We start from the raw sequence: 20,079 nt of genomic DNA on the forward strand, positions 1-20,079 counted from the left end.
ACTGTGCCATTTTCATGTGCAAATGGGTGACAACAACAAGGTGCGCGTGCATGTGCATACTGATTCCCATCATGTCCCACAGCCAACTGTGCAGTTTTAATGTCCTAAAGGAAATCGTTCAGAAGTTATGACAGTTTTATTTCTTATGGTTCAGTAATTGGCACCCTGTATTTATGCATTGATTAGTGCCTGTCCTGTGTCTTCATTTTCATCTACACAGTTGGTAATGTCTTCCTGGCGCAGGTTATCTTTGATATCACCACAGTTGTCGTATCTAAGAAAACAGCTTTTAACTGTTCTATGCCCCTACCCCTATTACTGGTCATCAAACGGTGGCCTATCGAGACTGGCTCATATTTTCTGAATTACCTTGAGCAGCAACCTCCTCATTAGGGGTAGCCTCAACTATGTGCACATTATGTATCTGGTTTCATCTGTTAGTAGCCTGTGTGGCTCTCAATTTGAAATTTCATTGTCCCTGGCCACTATTCAAAATGTAATTTTGATTGCACTGATTATAGTCAGGCGGCAGGGAATTATTCTGTCACCTAGTTGCATTCTACCCTTGCCAGGTGCTATTCGGGTCATTGCCCATGGTCAATAGTGCATGGTACACTTGCTGATTATAACCTCTGTGGCCATTAAATTCTGATAATTGAAATTCTGTCCTTGGTTATTTTTATATCCTCACTTGATTTTTGCCCCTTTACATTAACAAATTGGTTCCTGTTAGTATTGCTGTGAGGGGGATATGGCTGCCAATCATGTTGGTGGTTATTGCCATTCCCACCATGTTGTTTGTTAGTTCATGTGGGATCTGTCTGCGCACTGTCACTTTGTGCTTGCGCAGGTCTCTCTTCATAGATAAGATCGATGGACTTGAGAAATGAGAGGAAATTCACTATAGCATGCTAAATAGTGGTGATTAATTTCTCACAAATGTTAGCCAGTTGTCAGCTTATCAAAATTTTTAGAACATCTATGTGTGATATCAGGTATGTCCAGTAACAGGTTTTATTTAGATACTTTTTGAAGTATCTTCTGAGCCCTCTGTGTTTTCTGCTGAATGGTGCCGGTTTAAACACTTCATGCCTTAATCTGTCTTGTACTGCAATGGACAAAACTTGTCTAGGAATGCCCTTTCAATCTATTTATGCATGTGACTCTTTTGCCATGTCAGTGGCCCACAGCAAGACATCACCCTATGTATAACCCACCTCAAAGCACATCTTCTGCTCTTCAGTCCAGTTCATTGTCAAAACATTCCAGGTGGCTCTTATGAACATGACTGGATTTGTTTGCTTACCTCTGGAAGAAAAAATAAGAAACTGCTTGAGTTGTAATAAGCCTTCAATCATGAGCAAAGTAGAAAGGCACTGTCCATTGCCGGTGTGGCATTGTTTTGATGTATCGGATCACATTCTGAATACCTCTGTGCAACAGTTGGCAGCACCTGCTGCTTGTTATAGTTGTCGTCTGTTTCACCCGAAGAGTTAGAGTTCATATGTGAACAGATGTTCGGATTATCTGTGATGCCTGTTGACACCTGATAAGTTGGGGATGAATGTTCTCTTTCCTTTTGTGTTTCTGATACTGTTGATCTACAACTTTTCCTCCATTGTTTTCAACCTCTGATATATTTCAGCTCTTAGTTCTGCCTTCTGTACCTTCATCACTTCCTCAATCACATCTACATAACCCATGTGTTCCTGGATTAACTTCTGTATCAGGGTACTGGTCTAGCATACCAGCCTCGGCTCTATTCTTTATTTCTGTAATGTCTTTATCTATCCTTTCTTGCTCCTTTCTCATGAACTGTATATTTAAACTTATGCTATCTAGTTGCAAGGACAGGTCTTGCACCTGTTCAGGTTTGCTGTTTGCAGCCCGTCAATGGTACGTGCAAGTGTATTTATATTCTGGTACAATTGTAACTGCTCCTGCTGCAGTTTTGTCTGAGCCTCAGATATCTCCTTCACATTTTCCACAAACTGTTCTTGTGTCTCACCTATTGATGACACTTTTTGGCTTAAATTATTTATATCTTGTGACAAATCAGTGAGCAACTGTGTTTTAGATCTTTCCCCATATTTACAAGTTGATCTGATAATTCATTTGAAAGATCGTCATGCAAATATTTTGCCAAGTCATTGAACTCTTGTGTTATGTTAGTTCTGAAAGCATCAAGAGTCTGCTTTTGCTGTTCAAGTAATTCCTTTTGTGTATCTGTCGTTTTGTAAAATCATTAAATTTTTCACTGATACTTTGCTTAAGTGTTTGATTTAAGATTATTAAATGTATGTTTTTGCTCTTCCTTAAACTCATTCTTGAAATCATTGAAGCTCGGGTTTTCTGTTGTGCACAATGCAAAATCACATTTGCAATAGGTATAAGTGTAACAGGCAAAGAATGGGTTAATAAATCCATGGTGCCCTGTGTTACATTTTCACCAGGGGAAAAAATACTTCATGAGAAAATTTTGACCCTGTCTCAAGTACTGTCATCATCGTATCATTTTAAATGGTAATGTTACTATCAGCTGTGTCCATATTAATTGAAAAAATGTAATTGTTCACCGTCACCGCGGCAGACATTTTCAGTTTCAATTTCATTTGTAGCCAGGTCCATGTCAGTGACATCTATGTGGCAATGTGCCTATCTTGTGTGCTCATTTTTTGATAATTTTACAAAATGACAAAATAAATGAATACCTTTGAAAAACAGTAATAGTAAAGATATCACTACAAAACCTATTCAGTCGTGCCTCACTAACAAGTATCAAAATACATTACTGGTATAACTCAATTTTATACTAACATTTCTCCCCCTAAAATTAGTTTTCTGTCCAAATGTTTATGTATTTTATGAGAATTCTTCAGTTTGGGAATTGTAGAGATGCTACTAAGTGCACTCATGCAAGCAATGTATCATGAATTGTCCTACCGTTTCAGTGCTTTTTGCACCTTCCGTAATTAATTCTCCAATTGATTAACTTTAATCTTTTGCATATAAGGTGATTTCTATCCTTGTTACGATAATATAGTATCCCATTCATGAAACACAGAGAGACAACACTTAGTATAACAGAAAATTTATAAAATTATGTAATTATTTTAAATTATTACAAATGTGCTAACTCTTTCTTGATGGTGACATCCTAGTATAGGTCACCAGATTTAGTGGTTAGTGGTAGTTTTTCGTTCAGATCTGACATAGTTATGCTAATGTACATTTAGCCACACCTGAAACTATAAGCCCAGAATTGCACAAAGTTATGGATGCTTGCAGGTTAAGAAACATTGTGGCATTTCTGGAACATGGATTTCAAGAATAATTACTTGATATTTACCTCATCTTCCCAGTGATGTACAACTATGCAAGTGTGGCTGTGTCAACTAGTCTCTCTTCATATTGACCTGTTCTCCAAAGAGGTCCATTTAAAAATACAAGTCCTCATCACATTGGGATGTAGAGATTTGGATGCAGCCCAGTAGGAGAATGGAAATGGAAATGAGCGTTTGGCGCCATTGGCTGGGAGGCCCCTTGTGGGGCATGTCCACCGGCCTTGGTGCAGGTCTTATTACATTCGGCGCCACATTGGGCGACCTGCGTACTGGATGGGGATAAAATGATGATGAAGACAACACAACACCCAGTCCCTGAGCGGAGAAAATCTTCGACTCAGCTGGGAATTGAACCTGGCCGGTAGGACGGCAATCGTCACGCTGACCACTCAGCTATCTTGGCGGACAGTAGGAGAATGAAAACTTGTGACTTTCCCATATTATAACTTTTAACTCAAAAGACCGACAGACAATGGCATAAGTGAAAAGGAACAATTGAGCTACATAAAACATTGGTAGTATAGCTTTAAATTTTCCATCAGCTTACTCTGATATACACTCCTGGAAACTGAAATAAGAACACCGTGAATTCATTGTCCCAGAAAGGGGAAACTTTATTGACACATTCCTGGGGTCAGATACATCACATGATCACACTGACAGAACCACAGGCACATAGACACAGGCAACAGAGTATGCACAATGTCAGCACTAGTACAGTGTATATCCACCTTTAGCAGCAATGCAGGGTGCTAATCTCCCATGGAGACGATCGTAGAGATGCTGGATGTAGTCCTGTGGAACGGCTTGCCATGCCATTTCCACCTGGCGCCTCAGTTGGTCCAGCATTCGTGCTGGACGTGCAGACCACATGAGACGATGCTTCATCCAGTCCCAAACATGCTCAATGGGGGACAGATCCGGAGATCTTGCTGGCCAGGGTAGTTGACTTACACCTTCTAGAGCACGTTGGGTGGCACGGGATACATGCGGACGTGCATTGTCCTGTTGGAACAGCAAGTTCCCTTGCCGTTCTAGGAATGGTAGAACGATGGGTTCGATGACGGTTTGGATGTACCGTGCACTATTCAGTGTCCCCTCGACGATCACCAGAGGTGTACGGCCAGTGTAGGAGATCGCTCCCCACACCATGATGCCGGGTGTTGGCCCTGTGTGCCTCGGTCGTATGCACTCCTGATTGTGGCGCTCACCTGCACGGCGCCAAACACACATACGACCATCATTGGCACCAAGGCAGAAGCGACTCTCATCGCTGAAGACGACACGTCTCCATTCGTTCCGCCATTCACGCCTGTCGCGACACCACCGGAGGCGGGCTGCACGATGTTCGGGCGTGAGCGGAAGACGGCCTAACGGTGTGCGGGACCGTAGCTCAGCTTCATGGAGACGGTTGCGAATGGTCCTCGCCGATACCCCAAGAGCAACAGTGTCCCTAATTTGCTGGGAAGTGGCGGTGCGGTCCGCTAAGGCACTGCGTAGGATCCTACGGTCTTGGCGTGCATCCGTGCGTCGCTGCGGTCCGGTCCCAGGTCGACGGGCACGTGCACCTTCCGCCGACCACTGGCGACAACATCGATGTACTGTGGAGACCTCACGCCCCACGTGTTGAGCAATTCGGCAGTACGTCCACCCGGCCTCCCGCATGCCCACTATACGCCCTCGCTCAAAGTCCGTCAACTGCACATACGGTTCACGTCCACGCTGTCGCGGCATGCTACCAGTGTTAAAGACTGCGATGGAGCTCCGTATGCCACGGCAAACTGGCTGACACTGACGGCGGCGGTGCACAAATGCTGCGCAGCTAGCGCCATTCGACGGCCAACACCGCGGTTCCTGGTGTGTCTGCTGTGCCGTGCGTGTGATCATTGCTTGTACAGCCCTCTCGCAGTGTCCGGAGCAAGTATGGTGGGTCTGACACACCGGTGTCAATGTGTTCTTTTTTCCATTTCCAGGAGTGTAATTATATCTCCCTACAATATCTTTGTCATGTGAGGATGACACAAATAATAATTATTACAAATATTTATTTATAAGTGTAGGCCATTTAAAAAAAACCTATATGTGCTGTTGAGTGTTCTTCTTTTTTTTCTCATGATTTTATTTTTGCTGCAGTCATTCTCTGCATTATTTATTTCATTTATAACTTTGTTGTCAAATGTTCTTTTTATGGTAGTGGTCGTTTTAATCTAGTTTCCCGCAATATTTCTGTTGTGACTCGCCGATCTTTCAAAGTGCCGCCACGCAGTTACACGCATCATTTACATGTGGCACTGTCTGCCAGCCATGCAGCAGCCGCCCCACCTAAGCGGCCAGCCAGCCAGCGGCCGTCAGACTTGGACTCAGTATTGATTTGACTGTTACCGTGTACACATGTCTTACTTTGTCTACTTGCTCTGTGACTTACATGTAGTGTGTCGTCTCTGAAATATATGTGTTCAACTTGACGTTATAACAATTTCACTTGGATTAATTTATCATCTAGGGATGTGTGATCTTATCCTGCTCAATTGATTCTATTTTTATTGATCATTATATTACATCTTTAATATTGGTGGAGAGCATATTTACGTACAAAGATTGTCTTTTCTCATCAATCATCTTATACATGTTGAACATTTTTTGTGTTTTTCACACTTTTACGTGTCCAGAAGAAGTGTAATAATTTTAAACACTGTCGTCATTTCTTTACAGATGAAGCCGCTAGGGAAGCTTTAACTGATATGCCTCCAAGGTCTGAGGAAGAACTAGATGCTGTTACACTCCATAATCAAGCACTGATGAATATGGACACAAAGCCCACAGAAGGATTTGAAAAGCTTCAGTTCTTATTGCAACAAAACCCATTTCCTCCTGAAACATTTGGAAATCTCTTGCTGCTTTATTGTAAATATGAGTATTTCGACCTGGCAGCTGATGTTCTTGCAGATAATGCAAGCCTTACATACAAATATCTAACTCCAGTAAGTTAGTTCCCTCTCCATCTTAGATGTCTTCCTCAAAATTATTAATTAATTTTTAATTAATAAATAGTGAAAAATAAGTTGATAAAACACATGAGAATTGTTGTGAGTTTGCGTGATTAAAGTAAATAATCAATCATAACAGTTGTACTGTTCTTTGCAAGGCAAGAAAAAATTCCAGAATAAGATTTTCACTCTGCAGTAGAATGTGCACTGATATGAAACTTCCTGGCAGATTGAAACTATGTGCCAGACTTAGACTTGAACTCAGGACCTTGCCTTTCACAGGCAAGTGCTTCTTGATAAAGCACTTGCCTGCGAAAGGCAAAGGTCCCGAGTTCGAGTCTCGGTCCAGCACACAGTTTTAACCTGCCAGGAAGTTTCAAGAAAAATTTACTGGTTGAGATTGTGACACTATTTAGAGTATATGCCATAAGTAAAATATTTGTCATACCATAGAGGAAGTTTCTGCAGGCAGTCAATAGGTATTACTTTCCAGCTGACTGTTGGTGATTAGCATGGGAAATGTATTCGACATATCCTTGCTAATTGTTGATAACTCCTCTGTTCTCATGATCCTGGATCAACACTAGTTGCTGCTGCATGCAGACATTCACTATGTAATTGAAATATCACATGGCACTATCTGAGTCAGTAGTCAGCTGCTGTATCACAAGTCAACTGAAAGTGAAGACATGATCATATACAGTCTGTTCTCAGATATTTATTTATCTATGAATTAATTCATCCAGACAGTGTTGAGAAGACACATTCTTACATCTCCCCAGGCATTCATCATGTTTTATCAGTACATTAACTGACTGAAATACATTGTGAGATGCCAAGGACATCTGTTACTGTGGTTATCAAGGAGAGGAGGGTGGGGATCTGCTCACACTTTCATGGCTAGTGGCACCTACTCATACAAATGCCTGCTGCTGTACCAAAATGCTTCCACCCCCAAGTGCTCCTGGCTAGTTGTTACCTTGTGGTAGAGTTAATTTCTCTTCTTCTTTGACAGCTCTTGCCGGTACTGCAGATACCTTGTAGGCTTGGGAACACGATTCCCCATACACAAGTGGCTAGCTGTGACACTCATACCCAAACAACAATTGCTACTCCCAACATAGAGGAGGCTTTGAGTTGCATGTAGGCACAAAGGAAAAGAATGCTACACATATCCAGCTAGGTCTTTCATCAGGTCTGGAAAACTCAAACACTTTCACACAAACACTACTCACACACGCATGGCTCGAATATGTCATTAGTGTCTTGAAATGACAGTGGCCATATATGTGCGAGTTGTGCATATGTGAATGTTTGTATTTCTTCTATGTTTCATGGATGACTTACTCTGATAGCTGAATATATCTGGCATTCTTTTTTATTGTTACTGTCTGCTACTCAATGCCTCCTCTGTGTGGTGAGTAGCAATCTGTCACTTTTGACTGTTATTGCTCCATCCCAGATTCTCTGTTGTTTGAATGAAGAAAAAGAAAGAAAAGTAATGGAAGTAATTGGACTTTAACAAGTGAATATTGCATTCATTCTAAATAATGGAAACTCCTGGTTGGAATATCAATAACATAAGGAAAAGGATAGGTTGCTACTTACTGTAAGCTAGTGTGTGGAAGGGTCTAGATGGAAACATGACAAGACTGTCACCAGGTGCAGCATCAGGAGACTACCAGGCAGGGAGTATGGAGGGGGAGGGGGACAGCAGAAAAGGAGAGGAGCAGGGAAGGGGAAAGATGGGCAGGCGTGTTGGCATAGGGTGGCACCCAGTGAGGGTGAGGCAACATAGGAAGGAGGTGATAGATCAGAAGGGGCGGAAACTGTTGGTTGCAGGGTGGTAGGACAGTAGGTTACCATATGTTGAGTCCGCAGTAATGTTGGGAACAAAGAATGTGTTGCACGGATAACTCTCAAATTTGTACGGCCATATCATATACCATCTCTGCTACATTCACTGCACAGCTTTTTATATTGGTGTGACTGCCAATCAGCTATCCACCAGGATCAATAGCCACCACCAAATTGTGTCCAAGAGCAAAGTAGACCACCCTGTGTCATAACATGCAGCTGAACATAACTTGCTTTATTTTGATGTCTGCTTCACAGCCCAGGCCATGTAAATCCTCTCCTTCACCACGAGCTTTTCTGAACTGTGCAGGTAGGAGTTATCCTTACAACACGTTCTCTGCTCTCAGAATTTTTTTCCGCCCATTCTGTCCTGTCACCTCCTTCCTACTCATGTCTCCTCACTGTCATTTTGTGGTACCCTGTGCCACCCATTCCATACCAAGAAGACCCTGTAGTACAGCCTTGCCACCTGTGGTCATCACATCTGCAGTGACGAGCAGTCCCTCTCGAAATATACTGAGGGCCTCACTGAAGCCTTCACTGACCATAATTATCCTCCCAACTTTGTACAAAGCAAATCTCCCAAGCCTTATCTATCCAGTCTCCCACCACCTCCCAAAGCCCTACCGTCCGGCCACAGAGGAACATTCTCCTCATAACTCAGTACCACCCAGGACTGGAGTAACTGAATTTCATTCTCCACCAGGGTTTTGATTACCTCTTGCTGTGCCCTGAAGTGAGAAATGTCCTGCCCACTATCCTTCCCACTCTTCCCACAGTGGTATTCCGCCATCCACTGAACCTGCACAATATCCTCGTCCATCCTTACATGAGCCCTGCTCCCAGTCCCTTACCTCATAGCTTATGTCCCTGTAATAGACCTTAATCGAAGACCTGTCCCATACACCCTACCATCACCACCTACTCCAGTCCTATCACTAACATCACTTATCCCATCAAAGGCAGGGCTACCTGTGAAACAAGTCATGTGGTCTACAAGCTAAGCTGTAACCACTGTGCTGCATTCTATGTAGGCATGACAACCAACAAGCTGTCTGTCTGCATGAATGGCCACCTACAAACTATGACCCAGAAACAAGTAGACCACTCTGTTGCTGAACACACTGCCAAACATGATATCCTTCATTTCAATGACTGCTTAACAGCCTGTGCCATATGGATCCTTCCCACTAACACCAGCTTTTCTGAATTGTGCAGGTGGGAACTTTCCCTGCAATACATCCTATGTTCCCGTAACCCTCCTGGCCTCAACCTTCATTAGTTCCTGTCCTAACCCATCCAGCCCTTTCTCTGCTCCCATTCCAGCACTACACAGCTGTCATTCCACCACCACACCCAGTCTTTTTTTTATTGTTTATTTATTGCCTCTATGACTGCTCCCCACCTCTCATCCCTACCATAATATCCCTGTCCCTTCCCACCCTAGCCTCCTCCTTTCCCCCACTCAGTCACCACTCCCATCATGCACTGGTGCTGCTGCTTGCAGTGTGGTTTCAATTGCCTGAGATTGCAGTCGTGTGTGTGAGATCATTTGCGTGAGTGTGTGTGTGTGTGTGTGTGTGTGTGTGTGTGTGTGTGTATCTGTTGTTGACTAAGGCCATTGGCCAAAAGCTTTAAGTGTGCAGACATAAATTTCTCCTGCTTTAAATATTGAACTGGAACTGAATCAAAGTTTTCATAAGCAGTTTTTCCTTTCTATTTTTTCTTTCTATTATTATAAATAATACTGAGATGTGCAGAGGCAGAGATTACACCACACAATTTGTGTTGGCAGTGCTGTGTCTTAATTACATTGGCATTACAATTTTTACCATCCACAACAACCCATTTCCACCCACCATGACCTAAACACCACAGTGCACAATGCAAGACTTAAGGCTACTCACATGCATAAATGCCATTGGTCTGCAGTGAATAGTTTTGGCTACAAAGTGAAATATACGGATACAAAACCCATTTACACAGGGTGTACGTGAAGTCCGGGAACACTTTCAGTTATTTCCTGCACAAGAACCAAACTTTGTACAGATATCACACATATGTCATTTTGAAGAGAAACCCTGAAAGTTTTCTTTCATGTATACCGCCACAGTGTAGTTTGGTAATTTGCCGATAGTCAGCGCTAGTCTCAAACATGGCGAGTTCAGGTGCAGAGCGAGCTTTCTGTGTGTCGGAGTTTGACAAAAACAAGAGTGCTACAGTTGTTCCAGGGATGTTTAGAACCAAGTACAGTAAGAAGCAACCAACAAGGAAGGCCATTTTCCACTCCCACAACAAGTTCGTTACGATTCATTGCTTGTGCCCGGCACAGAGAAGCAGATGTGCCAGTGAGTGAAGTGAATGTGGAGTGCGTACAAGAGACATTCATAAGGAGTCCAAAGAAACTGGTGCATCATGCATCCCGTGAACTCGAAATTGCTCCAATGACAGTGTGGAAAGTCCTGTGACAGAAGCTATCCTTGAGACCATTCAAACTGGAACTAGTGCAGAAGCTCAGTGACAATGACAAAGACAAGCGTTTTGAGTTTTGTTCACAGTTGCAACAATTGAATGAGGATAGGGATGGCATTGTTGATCACTTAATTTTTTGTGACAAAGCCACTTTTCACACTAATGGGAAAGTGAACAGGCATAATTGTCGAATCTGGGATACAAAGCATCCATGTGAATTAACTGAATTTGAGCGCGAGTCCCCAAAGATAAATGTTTTTTGTGCCTTGTCATGTCAAAAACTGTACAGGTCATTCTTCTTCGCCAAGAGCACTGCCACTGGATATTCCTACTTGGACATGTTGTAGCAATGGCTAATGCCTCAAATGCAATTGTACTCTCCTTTCATCTTTCAGCGGGCTCCACCCCATTTTCATCATGAAGTTTGTAGGTGCCTGAACACAGAGTTGCCACATTGATGGATCACCAGTGCTACAGAAGGGGACAGCTGTTTCAAGAAATGACCTCCCTGATCCCTAGATCTCACTTCATGTGACTTTTTTCTGTGGGGACACATTAAAGATCTGGTGTATGCACCGCCCCTACCATGTGATGTAGCAGAGCTCCGGGAGAGAAAATGGGAAGCGACTCTCACAGTTGACGGGTATGGCAAGAATTTGATTACCGTAATGATGTCTGCCAGGTAACTCACAATTCATATATCAAATGTTTGTAAAAAACAAAAAAAATCTTCCAGAGTTCCTCTTCAATATGCAATATATATGACATCTGTGCACTGTTTAGTTCTTGTGCAATAAATAATTGAAAGTGTTCCTGGACTTTGTGTACACCCTGTATATATAAGTGTATTGGTTATTACATATTTTATTTAGGTCACTGGTATGTGGGCATAACTTTGAATAGTCTGCAGCCTTGATGTTATTGTGCACCATACATTTCTAAATATATAATTAAATTTTAACAAAAAGTGCATTTTGCATGTCTGCTTAACTGTCTGTGATTTTGCAGTGTACTTTCCCTCCAGTTCTTGGGAAGCAACTTTTTGTGGTACAGAAAGGTTTGATCTGGCTTAAATTCAGTGTGAGACTTTTTTGTGATATAATGCAATTTACACAAAAATAATAAATTCAAAAAAATTAAATTATTTAAAAAACAAAAGATTCTATTGTGTAAAAAAAGTTTTGTCAGTTATTTATTTACTTTTATTTTTCCTACACTCAGCCCTGCTAGCATATTCTTCTCCAGGACAGAAGTGGAATCAAAGAGTCAGATATCCATTCGCAGATGAGCTAATGTCCTTTCTTATGCTTCTGGGTGCAGTAGTCTTGGGCACATGCCACAACTGTTGACCATACAGTCAGGAGCTACTCACAGTCTGTAAACTGCTGCTCAGTGACGTTCTATGAGACACTTCATTGCAGCCACTAGAAGCACAATGTTCCTGGAAGTCTTAAGACAACATACTTGTCATGCTGGAGATGGTCTGTTGCTGCATCTGTCCTGTAGTTGTTTCACCAAGCAAGGTGGTGCTGTGGTTGGTGCGTTGTACTTACAGTCATCCCGTCTTCCATATTAAGGTTTTCCATGATTTCCTGAAATTGTTCTAGCATGGTTCCTTTGAAGATAGCACAGCTGAATTCCTTTCCCATCCTTTCATAGGCCCAGCTTCTGCTCCTTCTCTAATGACAGGTCTTTTGTTTCCTCATTGTAGATTTATTACAAGAAACCCCTGATTGTTATTTTGTTAAGTTTATGCCATAGCTTTTCTTCTCTCATTGTAATAGGGACTCTCATTCTGGAAGAAATTCTCATGTCATTGTTGGCTGTATGTCGCCCAACCAGGCCAAAGATCATTCACAGCCGTAGTCACATAAATTCCTTAGTCTTCAGTTTATCTTTTTTGAATAGCATTATTATGGTCTATGACAAATCATTCTCCTGGATGGCTGCTTGTATGTTAAACTAAGTTTCTCCTTTATGTTTATGAGGATGAGGAAATGTTAAACACATCTTCCTGTTGTCACTGTGTCCCAGGAATAAGATTCCAGTGCCGTAATCTGCAATAATTGTCAGAATTGCCTTGTAATATGTTTTGATGTAGGTAATGGCAGTTTTAATTACTTCTGCCCTAGATTTGATAATTTGTTCATTATATTAAGTCCTTTCTTGCAGATACATTGGATGTTAGAGAGAAGTTTTTTTCTTGTCTAACAGCAATCCCACAGACATCTGATGATCTCTCTTCTTTTTAGCTATTCTTCATTTATTTATATTGAAGGATTTCTACCTCTTGAGAGATTTGTTGTCAATAAACAATAAACTGTCTTGTGTGCAACCATCTCTAACTTGTTCTCCAGACATCATTTGTGCAGTGTATGCAGCATGTGATTGCAGTTGTCTTCGTATTTGCATCTGGCATCTTCTGCTATGAACAATAGTAAGTTATTTGTATTGACAACACAGCCTCTTGTTTCTCTCATTCTCCATAGTTTTTCCAGCAGAAACTCAAGGGCAGTGTTGCCAGAGACAGAGCCACAAGCTGAGTTTTATGTGTGTCCTTCAGTTAGTTCTTCTGTGAATTGTTCTTGAGGAAGTCAGTTGGTTGTTGCACAACAGTGATTTACAGAGGCTGAAAGCCTACCTGCAAGCAAAGTCCATACTTCACTCGGTGCCTCCTTGAGGAAAGTTTGTCGAGTTGCTGTAAACTGGTTTTCAGGAATTGCTCTAACTTTGACTGTTTCCACAGTTACCGTCTCTATCAGACCCCCAATGACTGGCTCCAGTTCTCACCAAAAATATCCTTTACATGTAGGCTCTTCTATTGCCCCCTTCACCAGGGTAACATATCCAGCAAAACTAGGGAACATTCTCACAACCCAACTCTAACATTATAATGTCACAATAGTGGCTTTACTTTATGGAAAACAGTGCACACGTTATGCTACCATGGTAAACAACACAAATAATAAACATCAAGTTACGTACAAGAATTGGCAGTAATTCACAGACAGTCTCAGAAAGAGAATTGTATGAAAGATAACATAAGTCACTGGTGGAAGTTTGCATGTCAATTGAGTCACACACATACACTAAGAATGATGGTAACAGAGTTCTTTATATTGTATTACACGTGTACCAGTTGGGAGCATTTTAACATAATACAAAATAATCAAGGTCTCCCAACATTTCACAAAGATGTTACTCATGTGCTAATCTGGCAGTGACTCTTGCAGAGATGTGGGCATGGTGGTAGCTAGATATGGAGTCTACTACATGATGTTATGTGATTGCATGCTCGTCACAGACTGAAGATTTTAGGCTGGGGTTGGCATTATAAAGACAGATGTATGAATGTTTTGCTATTTTAGAAACTACATACTGGTTTGAAAAGCTGCAGGGCTAAACTTTTCTAATTGGACTGAGTTATATGCTTCCACAGTAATCTGGTTTACATAATAAATGGTTAGTTAACAAATGACATAAAAAAGGCGACAGAATTATTTAGTGTGTGTTTGCTGTGAATTCCATAATTACAATAATGGTAGCCTTATTTAGACTTACAGTCATTTATGTTAATTTATGATATGTAAAGGATAGTTGCTACTCACCATATAGTGGAGATGCTGAGTCACAGATAGGCACATCAGAAAGACTGTCAGAAAATTAGCTTTTCGCCAATAAGGCCTTTGTCAGAGTTAGAACATACACATACGCACACTCACGCAAATGCAACTCACACACACACATGGCTGCAGCCTCTGGCTGCTGAGGCCATATTGTGAGTAGCACCGCCTGATGGGAGATGCAACCAGGTGGTGGAGGTAAGGAGGAGGCTGGATAGGGATGGGTAGAGATAGCAAGGTAGGGATGGGGAACAGTTAAGTGCTGCTTGTGGGAGCTTAGAGGGATGAGGTGGAGAGAGGGTAGGGCAACTAGGAATAGTTGGGAGGTTAGACAGAGGGCGGGGGAGGGTTAGCAGAAAAGGAGAGATGTAAAAGGACCGTGGGTGCATTGGCAAAATGGAGAACTGTATTGGGCTGGAATGGGAACAGGGAAGAGGCTACAGACAAAGACTAACAAAGGTTGAGGCCAGGAGGGTTACAGCAATGTAGAATATATTGCAGGGAGAGTTCCCACCTGCACAATTCAGAAAACCTGTTGGTGGTAGCCGTCCAGATGGCATAGGCTGTGAAGCAATCATTGAATGAATTGGGCAGCATGGGTGGCCATTCATGTGTACAGACAGCATGTTGGTTGTCCTGTCCATGGAGACCACAGCACAGTGGTTGCAGCTTAGCTTGTCGATCACATGACTAATTTCACAGGTAGCCATGCCTTTGGTGGGATAGGTGATGAATGTTGTGATCAGACTGGAGTAAGTGGTGGTGGGAGGATGTGTGGGACAGGTCTTGCATTTAGGTCTATTACAAGGATATGAACCATGAGGCAAGGGGTTGGGAGCAGTAGAGCAGAAGTTGTCTAGGGATGGATGAGGTTCTTGTGTCGGTTCAGAGGGTGGCAGAATACCACCTTGAGAGGGGTGAGAAGGATAGTGGTAGGACATTCATCATTTCAGGCCACAACGAGAGGTAGTCAAAACCCTGGCAGAGAATGTGATTCAGCTGTTCCAGGCCTGGGTGGTACTGAGTCATGAGGGGAATGCTCCTTTTTGCCCAGGCAGGGGACTTTGTGAGATAGTGGGTGACTTGAGAGAGAAGGCATGGGAGATCTGTTTTTGTACAAGGTTGGGAGGGTAATTATGGTCTGTGATGGCCTTGGTGAGACCATCGGTGTATTTCCGGCAGCACTGCTTGTCACTACAGACGTGGCAGCCATGGGTGAGTATGCTGTATGCAAGGGACGTTTTGATATGGAATGGGTGGCAGCTGTTGAAGTGGAGGGACTGCTGGTGGTTGTTAAGTTTGATATGGTTAAAGGTACTGATGTAGCAATCTTTGAGATGGAGGTCAACATAGAGGAAGGTGTCTTGTTGGGTCGAGTAGGACAGGTGAAGCATATATGGGGGTGTTGAGGTTCTGGAGGAATATGGGTAGAGTGTCCTCGCCTTTGATCCAGATACTGACGTTGTTATCAGTGAATCTGAGCCAGGCGAGAGGTTTGGGATTCTGGGTGTTTAAGAAGGATTCCTCTGGATGGCCTATGAATAGATTGGCATAGGATGGTGTCATGTACATGCCCATAGCTGTACCCTGTGTTTTCTTCTAGGTAATGCCTTCGAAGGAGGAAGGATGTTGTATGTGTGGAATCCATCAGGCGTTAGGAAAGGTAGGGCCATGGCATTAGGGATGTTAGTGTATAGGCAGTGGCGAGGTGGCATCAACAGTGACGAGCAGGACATCATGTGGTACCGGAACAGGAACTGTGGAGAGTCAGTGGAGGAAGTTGTTGGTATTTTTTTTATAGGCGGGTAGGTTGTGGGTAATAGGCCGAAGGTGTTGGTCTATGAGAGCAGAGATTCTCTCAGTGGGGGCACAGTAACCAACCAAAATAGGGCATCCTAGATGGTTGAGTTTATGGACTTTAGGAAGCATTTGCAAGATAGGAGTGCACGGATGGGTAGGGGCGAGGAGAGAGATAGACTCCAAGAAGAGGTCCTAGGATGGGCCTAAGGATTTGAGGAGAGACTGGAATGAGGTCACTGTGTTAGGGTTTGTGTGTGGATGAACCTGACAGATGGTGGAGTCCTTCTGCCAGGTAATCCTTGCAGCTCAAAACAACAGTGGTGGAGCCTTTGTCAGCACGTAGGATTATATGGTTGGGATCAGTTTTTAGGTGATGGATTGCGGTTCTTTCTGTGGATGTAAGTTTAGTTTGCAAGTTGAGGGTTGTGGAGAATGGTGGTGGGGCAAGGTTGAAGGTTAAGAAAATCTGAAAGTTAGCAGGGGCAGTGGAGGTAGGGGTGGATCACGGTTGGATGGAGGAGCGAACAGAGTCAGGCAGGTTTCGATACTGGCCTTGACTGAGTCTGATTGGTAGGGTTGGTGGCAAAAATGAGTTTACACTGTAGGGACAACTAAAGAAGAGAAGGTCTTTAACAAGTCCTGCATGACTGATTTTGGGAGTGGTGCAGAATTGAAACTTTTGGAAAGTACTGATTCTTCTGTGAGGCTAAGGCTTTTGGATAAAAGCTTCATAACTGTGTTACAGGTCTGTTTAGGTTCTGGATTCTGTATGGTGGTGAAGGGAGTGTTTGAGGTTGAGGTAAATGTAGTAGGTCTGCAAGGCAGCGTTTGTCATCCATGAGAGGATGTGGGGGAGGTTTGGAGGTTGTTGTAGAGGTGGGGGATAGTGGTAGTCCAAGGCGGGTGATTGCATAGCAGGAGAATTACAAATGGGGAGGAGATATTTCGAGGAGGTTTGGGGCTGATTGATATGATTTATCAGGACTATGTTGGGAGGGTGGAATGTGAAAAGATGGAGATCATTGAGGGAGGAAGTGTGAGAACCAGAGGTGGGTAATTTTATGGTAAAGCACTTTGGCGGGATTCCATGAGTCAAGGAACAATGCAGGAACAGTATATGGGATTGAGTTCTGCTATGGGTAAGGAAACTGTTCTGTATTGACATAGATGGAAGGAGCAAGGATCCATGGTGCAGGATAAAAATGTGTATAAATACATTAATAACATAGAAATACATCTGAAAAAATTCACAAAAATACATCAAAGCACGTGGAAAGAATCACAAAAAGGATGAAACAGCTGAATTACGCCAAACAAAATGAAATCTGGAGGAGTAGGCCAATAGTGAAAGGTGAAAACCAACTGAAATTGGTGTGAAAACACAGTGAGATAAAAGAAAAAATAAATAAAAGGATTGTATTGGTGATAATTGTAAATGTGAAGAAGGGGGGCAGAAGATGTGACTAGGTAGGTGAAGTTAATATGTGCAAATTGGAATAGAGAGGAAAAGAAATGGGGGGTGGGGAAGACTTGGTAGTATTTACATCTTAATATACATGGTTACTCTGCAATTCACACTTAAGTGCCTGTCAGAGGGTTCATCGAACCATTTTCATACTACTTCTCTACCATTCCACTCTCGAATGGCGTGTGGGAAAAAGGAACACCTAAACCTTTCTGTTTGAGCTCTGATTTCTCTTATTTTATTATGATGATCATTTCTCTGTGCATAGGTGGGTGTCAACAAAATATTTACACAGCATTCAGAAGAGAAAGTTGCTGACTGAAATTTCGTAAATAGATCTCACCGCAAAGAAAACCGCCTTTGTTTCAGTGACTGCCACCCCAACTCACGTCTCGTGTCAGTGACACTCTCACCCCCATTGCGCGATAACACAAAATGAGCTGCCCTCCTTTGCACTTTTTCAATGTCCTCTGTCAATCCTAGCTGGTGAGGATCCCATACTGCGCAGCAGTATTCCAGTAGAGAACGGACAAGTGTAATGTAGGCTGCCTCTTTAGGGGGTTTGTCACATCCTGCAAGTGTTCTGCCAACAAAGCGCAGTCTTTGTTTTCCCTTCCCCACAATATTATCTATGTGGTCTTCCCAATTTAAGTTGCTCGTTATTGTAATTCCTAGGTATTTAGTCAAATTGACAGCCCTTAGATCCGTGCGATTTATCGTATACCCAAAATTTATCGGATTTACTTTAGTACCCATGTGGATGACCTTGCACTTTTCTTTGTTTAATAGTAATTGCCTCTTTTCGCACCATACAGAAATTCTCTCTAGATCATTTTGTAATTGGAATTGACTGTCTGATGATTTTACTAGACAGTAAATTACAGTGTCATCTGTAAGAGGGTTGCTCAGATTATCACCTAGATTAGGGTGTCCATTTCATTTTCATTGAAAGAGGGGACATTTAATATAAATTAGAGAAAAACCTGGGACAATGAATAAAAAAATGGGACATAAATATTGTATTGACTAAATTTAATACACATACAAGTTTACCGTCACAACGTGCACTCAGATGATCCCAAATCACTTTTTACAATTATTCTGCCACACTATCACCGTACTTTTCACTTTTATGTACTTTATCAAGAAGTGCATTTTCGTTTGAAATTTTATCATAAAATTCAGTACACAATACACCATTAAAGTGTGTTTTGACATTGAGCAAGGCCCTCACTGTTTCAACTTTCTTTCTGGTTTTTTTTTTTCATCTGACCACAAAGAGTTCACTAACGAAAACACATGTTCCATAGCAGCATTTGACCCAGGAATTGCCAGACAAAACTCCACCAAATGAATCATGTTTTTCATATTAATGATTTTTTTTTTAATAAGCAAATATTTTACACCACGTTGCATTAACACTTTCTTTGTCTCCTCCTCCACTTTTTATGAAGTTCTGTGCACATGAAAATTCATCAAACAGTTCGTCTTCATCAACAAGAAAATTTGGTACAATACTTTTAACAAAAACACAACAGTCCTCAATATCCTTCCACTGTAGCTGCTTCTTTTCAGTATTAACCCAGTCAAATGCTTTAAAAAGTGTGAGAAATGGTAAACACCATTCTTTAATATACTCAATGCAAGAGTCATAGAAGATGTCAGCATAAATATGAAATTGTTCTACAGTAATTTCACTCTCTTCTTCCAGCTTTCTTAGAGTCTCATGTACAAAGGGTGTGATAAATCTTTTAGATTTTCTACATTGTAATTTGCCCAATAATTGGTTTATTTCTCGATAAACTTCCACTATTGTGGTTTCTTGTTTCTCAGTACATTTAATTGTTGTGGAGAAAGGTTTTAGCTGGCTAACAAGAAAATGTAGAAGAACAATAGACACACGGTTATCAAAGAATTGTTTAAGGATAACAGGACACTTATCAATGGAAATGAAATATGATTTCAAAGAAGGAAATGTCTCTACAATTCTTTCCAATTCTTTCCAGCAGAGATAGCCACCTTGTCTTGCTGTGCCCAAGTAGAGTTTTGTATTCAGTTTCAGTAAATTTACAGAATGACTTCAGAGATTCAACCCTTACTGTATATATGTGGAAACGCTGGTAAATTTTGTTTGCAATTATTAGGCAGTCCATGGGTAGGTAACCTGAGCCAGTTTGTAAGGAATTGTGCACCACATGTGCTGGACAGCCAACACCTACTATATTATTCACTGTGTTCTGTTGCAGTTTATAGAACAAATTGTTTTTTCCTTTCCTCTGCTTGCCACCAAAATTGGTGTTAGTGTTGTCTGCAGAAACTGCAATCACCTTTCCCTCAAGATCATGTTTCTTTAAAACCTCCAGCATATAATTCTCAAGTAAATCTGAAGTTTCTGCAGCTAAATTAACCAATTCGAGCACTTTCACTGTGATGCCATTTTCAGGGTGATAAGGAGAGGAACCAACTTCAAATCCAGATGATTCAAGGTATAAATCATTACAGAAATGAATTGAGCACTTTTCAGTTCATTT

At 41.9% G+C, this 20,079-nt stretch overlaps 1 protein-coding gene across 4 annotated transcripts in view; it reads left to right on the top strand.

The window, feature by feature from the left end:
* LOC126268192 (tetratricopeptide repeat protein 30A) overlaps positions 1–20,079 on the top strand; it is a 152,211-nt gene that overhangs the window by 64,424 nt on the left and 67,708 nt on the right. For all 4 annotated transcript variants that reach the window (XM_049973802.1, XM_049973804.1, XM_049973805.1 and 1 more), the window contains one exon: positions 6,057–6,325. In XM_049973802.1, the coding sequence (XP_049829759.1) occupies positions 6,057–6,325 (269 nt within the window). The remainder of the gene's footprint in view (positions 1–6,056; positions 6,326–20,079) is intronic.

This window comes from Schistocerca gregaria, chromosome 4, assembly GCF_023897955.1.
Source record: "Schistocerca gregaria isolate iqSchGreg1 chromosome 4, iqSchGreg1.2, whole genome shotgun sequence".
Lineage (NCBI taxonomy): Eukaryota > Metazoa > Arthropoda > Insecta > Orthoptera > Acrididae > Schistocerca > Schistocerca gregaria.